At 33.5% G+C, this 10,092-nt stretch overlaps 1 protein-coding gene across 1 annotated transcript in view; it reads left to right on the forward strand.

The window, feature by feature from the left end:
• HDX (highly divergent homeobox) overlaps nt 1-8,653 on the forward strand; it is a 34,776-nt gene extending 26,123 nt beyond the window's left edge. The window contains exons 2-3 of the mRNA XM_025371841.1: nt 1,661-1,807; nt 7,526-8,653. Coding sequence (XP_025227626.1) covers nt 1,661-1,807; nt 7,526-8,653 — 1,275 coding nt within the window. The remainder of the gene's footprint in view (nt 1-1,660; nt 1,808-7,525) is intronic.
• The last annotated feature ends 1,439 nt before the right edge of the window (nt 8,654-10,092 follow it).

Raw genomic sequence — 10,092 nt, forward strand, 5'->3', positions numbered from 1 at the left:
GCTTCTGATGTTTCAGAGAGAAACTTTACTCTCATCTTTCCTGGTGCTTGCCTACATCTGATTTTCTCTCATCAGATCTCTTAACATTAGATAGGAGATAGATGAGATAGATGCTTGTGTGGGCAAGAAAGAAAGTCAGGTGTACCGACTGCACTGGATGACTGGGTGACTGCTTACTTTCCTTATTAGAGAGCTTTATTGTTCAAAGCATTCAGAGAAAGATGTTATTTCCATGTCAATGTACTTGATTATTTCCATACACAGTATGCTAGAAAAATTCCTGTCTGGTTTGGCTTGAAGAGCTTTGTTGTTGCTCTTTTTTTCTTTTTTCTTTTCTTTTCTTTCTTTTTTCTTTTCTTCTTTTCTTTTCTTCTTCTCCCTTTCCTTCCTTCCTTCCTTCCTTCCTTCCTTCCTTCCTTCCTTCCTTCCTTCCTTCCTTCCTTCCTTCCTTCCTTCCTTCCTTCCTTCTTTTCTTTTCTTTTCTTTTCTTTTCTTTCCTCTTTTTTTCTGTTTTGAGACAGTTTCTGTCACCCAGGCTGGAGTACAGTGGTGTGATTTCAGCTCACTGCAACCTCCACATCCGGGGTTCAAGCAATCCTCCTACCTCAGCCTCCCAAGTAGCTGGGACCACAGGCTCACACCACCATGCCCAACTAATGTGTTGCTGTTTTCTTAATTTTGAGGAGACACTTTTCTTGGAAAAGATGTGGTATTTTTTTCTGTCAATTTTTGGGATTAACAAGTTTAGTGTGACAGCTTTTAACAAGAACCCAAAATTGACTTAATCTAATCACAAGGATTCTTTATTAAACTCACTACTAGAATTTATCGTTTTTAAAGAAGAGTTTGACCTGACTTTTATTCTTTAAATTCACAGAGTTGTATACCCTTAGTATTAAACATTTTATCTATTGGCAGGAAAGATAAAACATTTTTCTAATTTATCTTGTCAAATTGTGATGATGTCAATTTAATTAAAAGGTACATAGTTTTAACATGGCTGTTTTTAGTAGAATGTACATAATTTAAAATTTTTATGTATATTCTATGTTTATTAAAATAATTATTTTGGTTAGTATTCCCTAAACCACAGAAATGCTCACAGTAACTAAACCTTCTTTTTTATACTTAAGCTCTAAAGAGAGGTTTTGTTCTAATATATAAGAAGAATCCCTTTATCCAAGAGGAAAAACAAAAGCACCCTTTTGTTCCAGGGCAGAGCTTCTGGCTATAAGACATATGCCAGATGCCTTGCTTGACAAAGAACAGTGAGTGTCCCTGTTGATAATTGATCACGTATGGCTACCACCATCTCTGACTTTACTAGCCATAAATATTTATTTCAGTGAAATTACCTTCTTTTCCCCCATGTATTAACACTAACCAGATAAAGACTTTCCTCTTTTTTGTTTTGTGTTTTTTTTCTTTAAAGTTGGTACATTATCTGAATAAATTCAATAAGTGTTTGCACTATGCATATTTTTCATTGAGAAGCTGTCTCCCTTTAGCACACAAATTATTGCCCACTACTGGGGATTAATTCACTTGCAGAAGTCTTACAGCTTGGAAGCACTGAAATTGTATAAAAAAAATAGGAGTACAAATTCTACACATACCAAATTTTTATTCCAATTTTCAGAGTATCTTCTTTTATTTTTAGATGAATCTACGTTCTGTATTTACTGTAGAACAACAAAGGATTTTACAGCGTTATTATGAAAATGGAATGACAAATCAAAGTAAAAATTGCTTTCAGCTCATATTACAGTGTGCACAGGAGACTAAGCTGGACTTCAGTGTAGTCAGGGTAAGTATTGAGGTCTTACACTCAAATTTAAAGCTTCTTATTACAAGTGATATTTGCTTAATACGAGAAAAATACTCAGGGTATGAAGTCACTAATTTTATAAACAACTTCACTTCCCTGGTATAACAATACTGTTTTAAAAATAAATAGGACTAATCTTTCAGTTTGTATTTGTTTCTATAAATACCTTGAAAACACAAACACCCTTGCAGTGTAAACATCTTTTTAAAATCTTAGCTTTTTAATCTAATACATACATTTAAGATTCATTGTTGATCTTATGCTCTTTAAACCCCAAATTAATGTAGATGTAATCCCCAAAAATGATATCAGTAAAACAGGCATTTATCAAGTGAATACTATAGGTGACGTATTTTTCATTGTATCTGAATTTTTCATCAGGCATTTGGTCTGCTTTATAAATACGTTCTCTTTCTAAGCAAAATGCGTGCATTTTGATGGGTAGGCAAGTAAGGGACAAGGAATCCTAAGGGAATAAATTTTTCTTTATCACAGTCATAGTTATTCAGCTGTAAAAATCAGAGCTGCTACATTCTTGAAAGGTAATGAGAAGGTGATTGAGAAAAGGCAAGAAATAAATCTAACAGAACTGGTCACGGATTTTATTGAATGCATAGGAACTTTTATGTCTGTTTGAAAATGTTACAAATCCTCTTGGTGTGAAATCTTAGTGATTGAAAGATTAGCAACTTTCTCCTACTTCACATTCATTAGGCTAATTTAGGAAAGAGAAAGGATGTCTGTTCTTTATTTTGCTTTCGATGTACCTTCAAAGAACCTAAAGATAAGTATAGCTTAATAATTATTCAGAATATGTGTTTCTTAAAGACTACAATATTTATTCGCCTTCAAATAGGGAATTATGCCACCAATTCTAGACAAAAATATCCAGGATATCTGTTTCTTTTTTTCTTTTTTTTTTTCTTTTTTTTTTTTTGAAATGGAGTTTTGCTCTTGTTGCCCAGGCTGGAGCGCAGTGGCGCGATCTCAGCTCTCTGCAGCCTCCACCTCCCGGGTTCAAGCGATTCTCCTGCCTCAGCCTCCCAAGTAGCTGGAATTACAGGTGCCCACCACCACGCCTGGCTAATTCTTTGTAGTTTTAGTAAAGACTGGGTTTCGCCATGTTGGACAGGTTGGTCTCGAACTCCTGACCTCAGATGAACTGCCCGCCTCGGCTTCCCAAAGTGCTGGGATCACAGGCGTGAGCCACCGCGCCCGGCCCAGGATATCTGTTTCTTATTTTCTGAGACCAGTCATCATACTCAGATTTGTTTAAGAACCAGAAATATCTCCTACTAACAGCTCTACATGGCTTATTTGAAATATCTTCACTAAGCCACAGAGCAAAATGTCTAACTGTATTAGAAAATATAATATAAAAATGTATTAGATTTTAAGTTGATGAGATTGCAGTTAACAAGTGCTACTTTCTTTTTCCTGCAGTAATTTTCTCTGCTTTTTTTTTTTTTTTCCTTTTATCTTGTCATTACCTTAAAGTGAAAACCCTTGCCAGGTAGCTGCATTGTGAAAATCTTTCATATTGTGAAATCTTTCATATTTCCAATGTGTTATTGCAATCTTCCCCTCATAACTTACTTTATTGTTATTGAGTATTGAGAGTGTTGAAATACAGAGATTTATATTTATGCTCAAAATGGTGTGAAAATCTAAAACAAACAATGGGAATGAAATATATAATTTCTTAGAATATAGATTATCAGTAAAATGTTAACATGTTACAAAGAAGTGTAAAAAATGGATTCATTCCCTCCATTCCAATGTAAATTTTACAGAAATTCAGTCTTCCTAATCTAAATCCCAACACAATTTTGATGGCTTTTCCAGTTAAAGGGCAAAAGGAATTTTTTTGTAGACTCATCACTCTATATCCCACCCCCTTCCCCGGATACTTTGCTAGGGTTACATGTTCTACTTGAAAGAGATCTTTATTATTATTAATAAAGTATTCATTGCATTTTTCTTTTAAAAAATCTTTAAGTCCCACTGTATTAAGAACTTGATCTCAATGTAAAGAAAACTTAAAAAGTTAAAACATCAAGCAAAAATAAATATACTGGGGTAAAAAAACAAGAAAACAAAGAAAGAGATATAAAAAAAGGGAAAGAAGTTTAGAGACAGTGAATTTCAAAGAGAGAACTGAAACATAAATTTATGGACACTAAAGATTAATGACCGAATGACTTTTCTTTCTTTTTTTCCTGTGTAATATCACTTTATTAGTTCCTAAGCCCAAATTCTCATCATATCAATTTTGTTTGACACATCTTTTAAGATGTAACATAAATGAGAATCATTTACATCTTATAAGCTTTGGTATATTTTGATAATAATTGATAACAACTGAACAAATTTTAGTAAAATTTAATTCAGCTTTTGGGAAACCTCAGGCAATGTAATTTCTTTATTTTCATTTTAAATGGAAATATTTCTTATATACCTTCCTATTTATATACTTTCCTACTTTTTTCAATTGAGAATGTGGAAAATAATTGAACCCTTACTTTTTTACTCAGGGTTTTCACTATGGAAATCAATTATTATACTGTGCCATAAAATAATAATACTCACAACTTGGTAAGGTATATGGAGTTATTTTTTTCCTTAAAGGACACCAGACTGCTATTTAGTGATTTCTCCCATTGCTTCTGTTTTGTGTTCCTTCTCTTTTCCCTTTAGTGAGCAATGTTTAGTGAACAATTTTAGTTTTGGTACTCTCGGGGTGCCTGTCAACAGCAACCTCTATCACTAATATCCCTTCTATTTTGCAATTTCTAATTTGTTGTTGACAGTTGGTTTTAAGGTTAGGTGTTGTAGTGAAGTACATGGATCTCGTGACATCTATGTTGGTTGTGTTCTGGACAAGGGAGGTTGCTAGGTTGCTATATAGCTATTTCTTATGTATATGGATATTATTCTACTGCATTTTACTTTTTGATGGGTACATTATATAAATATTAAGCTACATAAGAAACTATATATAATATGCATATGCATGTATAAACTATACAACTTTATAAGTAAGCCATAAATTTGCAATGCACTAAAATCACTCTTAAACTTCCTGAGTTAAAGTAGACATTGAGTGAAGAGAACACAGTAGGTTATGTTGTGTGCGTGTGTTTTTCTTTTTTTAAGTGGCCCAGAGCTGTCCTCCAGATGTCATAGTTCTTGAATTCAAATTTTATAATTTTACTGTGCTTTCCCATTAAATTTTTTAATGTAATGCTTTTATATTTTTGTAAAGATTATGTACAAATACGTTATGCTTCTCACAGATTATTTTTACTTAAAAAGCCATAATGTGGCAACTTATTTTGAATATTTGTAAAATTCAACTTTTAACATTTTAGTTTTAAATATTTCTCTAGTATATAATTTAAAACCTTTTAGTTTTTCTCCCGTCTCCTGTGACATTTATATTCGTACATCTTTCTGCTTATCATTCTCACTCCTGCTGTTTCATGAAAGTCAGAGTGAGTTTAAAATTTCCACTGCCTCATGTGAAGTAAAGTGGAACACTACAGTTTGTGGAACATTTTCTTTATGGGAGAAACAATAATTATAAAAATAAAATGGCCAATAGAGATGACTATTTTCAGGAGTTTCTAACCACTACATGTAGGGTAGTGGAAGGTTTAATGTGCTTTCAGGCAAGGTAGAATTGACGGAATCTTTGCTCTCTCACTTGCGCCTAGAATATCCTTCCACAAGCTATTTATTATTTCTGAACCTCAGTTTCTTCATTTACACAATTAGAAAAATAACACCTACCAAAGGAGGTTTTTTATACATATGTATATATATAACACTCTATATAGACAGATCTATTATAGATCCTTTATTATAGAACCTTTATAGATTATTATATATTCTTTATACTTTAGATTTTTTATTTTATTTTTTTCTTTTACCTGTATGTACACCTTGGTTCCAAGGCAAATGAAAATCTATCTATCTATCTATCTATCTATCTATCTATCTATCTATCTATCATCTGTCTATCTATAGAGAGATCACATAATGGGGATTCAATACATATTAGCTTTTATTTACAGTATTACAGCAACACTAATGTATATAATTTTAAATTGTATAAGATGTACAGTAAACATTGAAAATTTGACAGTTTATGTGGTCTTCAAAAACACATCCATATAAAAGTTAAACAAATATACTCTGAACCATGTTTGTTCAAGGCTGGTTCATTTCATGTTTTCATTTATTCAGTTCTTTTAATTCTTTTTTAGGAAAATTTTTGGTGGAGACCGAGTCCCCCTATATTGCTCAGGCTGGTCTCAAGATGTTGGTCTCAAGATGTTGGCCTCAAGAGATCCTCCTGCCTGGCTTCCCAAAGTGCTGGGGTTGCAGGCATGGGCCACTGGGCCTGGCCTGTTTAATTCTTAATAGATTAATGTGCTTTGGTGTTTATAATATGGTATGCATCTTGGAATCATTATAAAGTTTAGTAATCACATTATAGAATATATTTCTTATTGTATAATTTTAGATCCATGACTCAGAAAAATAATACTAAGATCATTATAATAAATTACTTACATTAAAATACGTATTTTATAATTAAATCCTAAACATCAACCACTAGTATTTTTATTAATAATCTTATTCTGTTTAGAAAATATCTATTTATTGTACAAAATTTGGTAAGTAGAGAAAAATGTAAAGAAGACAATAACTACCATAAATTAATGACAAACTGAAAACAAAATTTACAACTTGTAACAAAGAATTATTACTGTCTTTAGTAGAAAATTACTCTTACAAATCAATTTAAAAAGGTAAACACCTCAATATAAAAATAGGTAAAGGTAATGGATAGGGAATTCTATGAAAGTAATATTGTAACCATAGAAATTCATATCAAAGCAGCAATTATACACTTTTTATTTACTCCTGGACTAGTAAAGACTATAAAAAGATAATGCAAACTCTTGGTGAGGGTGTGAGGAAACCAGAACTCTTACATTGGAGGGCACTTTGAAAATATTAGAGCCTAGCAATTTTTCTTTTAGTATTACATTCTAATGGAGCAGCAGTACAAAGATGCATCTACGACGAGGTATATGGCAATATGATTTATAATAAAGAATATTTCAAAAACTACTATAAATATCTGATAGTATGAAATTGAGCAAGTTACAATATATTTATAAAATGGAAGTTGATGAGCCTAAAGATTGCAATTGTGTATTTGTTTAACAACACTATGAGCATTTCTTAATGCCATTAAATAGCCTACCTTTAGTATGTTCTTAATTTTTCAGTATTATAAATAAATATATGATGAACATCATTGCATATAAACTTTATCTACATTTGTAGGTTATTTTTAGGATAAATTACCATAAATATATTTACTATGTCAAAGTGTATAAACATTTTTAAGTTTCTTGATACATATTAGTTGGATGTGTTATGAGAAGAGAAACAATAATACACTCTGTTCTCAAAGTTTGAAGGTATTTATTAAGTATGAGTCCCTGATCATCTTTATCTTTATACTTTAGTTAGCTTTTCTGTTATTTTATCTTTTTCTTTTACTTTTATGCACACTTTGGTTCCAAGACAAATGAAAATATAATGTATCATGTAAAATTTGTTTTTTCTTGGTTTGTTTTAAATTTTTTTTTTTTATAATACCATGTTTTATCCTTCCAGACGTGGGTTGGCAATAAGAGAAGAAAGATGAGTAGTAAGAACTCTGAATCTGGAACAGCAACAACAGGAACGTCTTTGTCAGCTCCAGACATTACAGTCAGAAATGTGGTTAATATTACTCGACCCTCAAGCCAGCAGTCTTCTTGGACATCTGCCAATAATGATGTCATTGTGACTGGTATATACAGTCCAGCCAGTTCATCAAGTAGGCAAGGAACAAACAAACATACAGACACACAAATTACAGAAGCACATAAAATCCCTATGCAGAAAACAGCCACTAAAAATGATACTGAGTTTCAGTTGCACATTCCTGTTCAAAGACAAGTAGCACACTGTAAAAATGCTTCCCTACTCCTAGGTGAAAAAACAATTATTTTGTCAAGACAGACAAGTGTGCTAAATGCTGGAAACTCAGTATTCAATCACACAAAGAAAAACTATGGAAACTCTTCAGTACAAGCTTCTGAAATGACAGTACCTCAAAAATCTTCTGTGTGCCACCGACCTTATAAAATTGAACCAGTTGGGATTCAAAGGTCATATAAGCCTGAACACACAGGTCCAGCATTACATAACTTATGTGGGCAAAAGCCAACTATTAGAGACCCTTACTGTAGAACACAAAACTTGGAAATCCGTGAAGTGTTTTCATTGGCAGTTAGCGATTACCCCCAGAGAATTCTGGGAGGAAATGCCCCACAGAAGCCTAGCTCAGCAGAAGGAAATTGTTTGTCCATTGCAATGGAGACTGGAGATGCTGAGGATGAATATGCCAGAGAGGAAGAGCTGGCATCGATGAGAGCACAGATACCAAGCTATTCGAGATTTTATGAAAGTGGCAGTTCCCTTCGAGCTGAGAACCAAAGTACAACCTTGCCTGGACCAGGAAGAAATATGCCGAATTCACAAATGGTGAATATTAGAGATATGTCAGACAGTGTACTGTATCAAAACAGAAACTACCATTTGACACCACGGACCTCATTACATACAGCATCTAGTACAATATACAGTAATACAAATCCGTTACGGAGTAATTTTTCTCCTCATTTTGCATCATCAAACCAATTGAGATTATCACAAAACCAAAACAATTACCAGGTAATGTGTAAATTTATTTTATAAAGGTTTTAAAAACTGTGTTTGTATCCAGTTAGATTTGGGACCTGGATCGCTTAACTCGTGTATTGAAGTAATGTGAGATTTTTGCTTCAAAGTGGTGGTTTGGGGTTAACTCCTTGAAGAATCTTGTGCTTTGTTTCTCATGTTTTTAAATGATGAGGTCTTTTTTTCAGGAATATAGTCATTTTTATAATATGACAGTTTTTTCCTGACATTTAAAATGATTTTGTTCAGGAAATAGGAGCTTAATGGGTAGTATGAAACTTCCCACTACTAAAATAGGGTTAAATTGGTCAGGCTCATGCTCTTGAAAATAGATTATTCCTATAATGGTTTTCAGTTGCATTTTGGGGAGCTGTCACTAGATGAGTGGTGGCTTCCCTGGTACATACCCAGGCAAGTCAATCATTTCTTTAGGTGCTGATGGCTGAGAAGTCAGAGGCTATGGTAACTCAGCCAACTGCTTTTTATAAATGTAAATGCTTTATTAAAACATTAAGTGAGACAGTAGTCAAATAGTCATTTAAAAAGTTTATAGGGAAAAGACATATTCAGAGGAAGAATTATTGCAATTTTAGACCTATGTGCAAAATAGTTGTTATTTATTTACTGTTTAATATATTCAATTGTTCAGGTATGCTTCAAATAATCACATTAACAGTGAGGTATAAACCTACCTCAGAACATCTCTTAACCTATAGATAATTCCCTCTGAAAAATCTGCTTTAGAGAATTTGAATAGCAGAGCTTGAATGGTTGCCATTTTTCCTTACTACTGGCTAGAACTTCTTCTCTTTTCTTTTCTTTTCCCTTTTTTTTTTTTTTTTTTTTTTTAGACGGAGTCTCGCTCTGTTACCCAGGCTGGAGTGCAGTGACGTGATCTTGGCTCACTGCAACCTCTGCTCCCCGGTTCAAGCAATTCTCCTGCCTTAACCTCTCAAGTAGCTGGGACTACAGGCGTGTGCCACCACGCCCAGATAATTTTTGTATTTTTATTAGAGATGGGATTTCACCATGTTGACCAGACTGGTCTTGAACTCCTGACCTCAGGTGATCCGCCCCCCTCGGCCTCCCAAAGTGCTGGGATTACAGGTGTGAGCCACTGGGCCCAGCCTAGCACTTCCTATCTTTTCAACCACAATACTTAAGATTTGTCTGGATTTAAGATGCTTCCAGGCTGTTCTGAACCAGTTTAAGGAACCATCTTCTTTTAGCTCCCTCTATCTTACAGCTCTCTGCTTGAAAATGAAAAGCAATAACACAGTATAGGAAGTATCTCTCTATCATCTGGTCATAACACAAGAACTCCATCATCATCAATAGTCATTCTTTATTGATAACTGACTCATTTTTATGTGCTTGTTCTTTAAAGAAGCATGCTTAGAGTAACATTGAATCATACCATTAATATCCTCTACACATCCCTCCTTCATCCACCTACT

The sequence above is a fragment of the Theropithecus gelada genome, chromosome X (genome assembly GCF_003255815.1).
Source record: "Theropithecus gelada isolate Dixy chromosome X, Tgel_1.0, whole genome shotgun sequence".
Taxonomy (NCBI): Eukaryota; Metazoa; Chordata; class Mammalia; order Primates; family Cercopithecidae; genus Theropithecus; species Theropithecus gelada.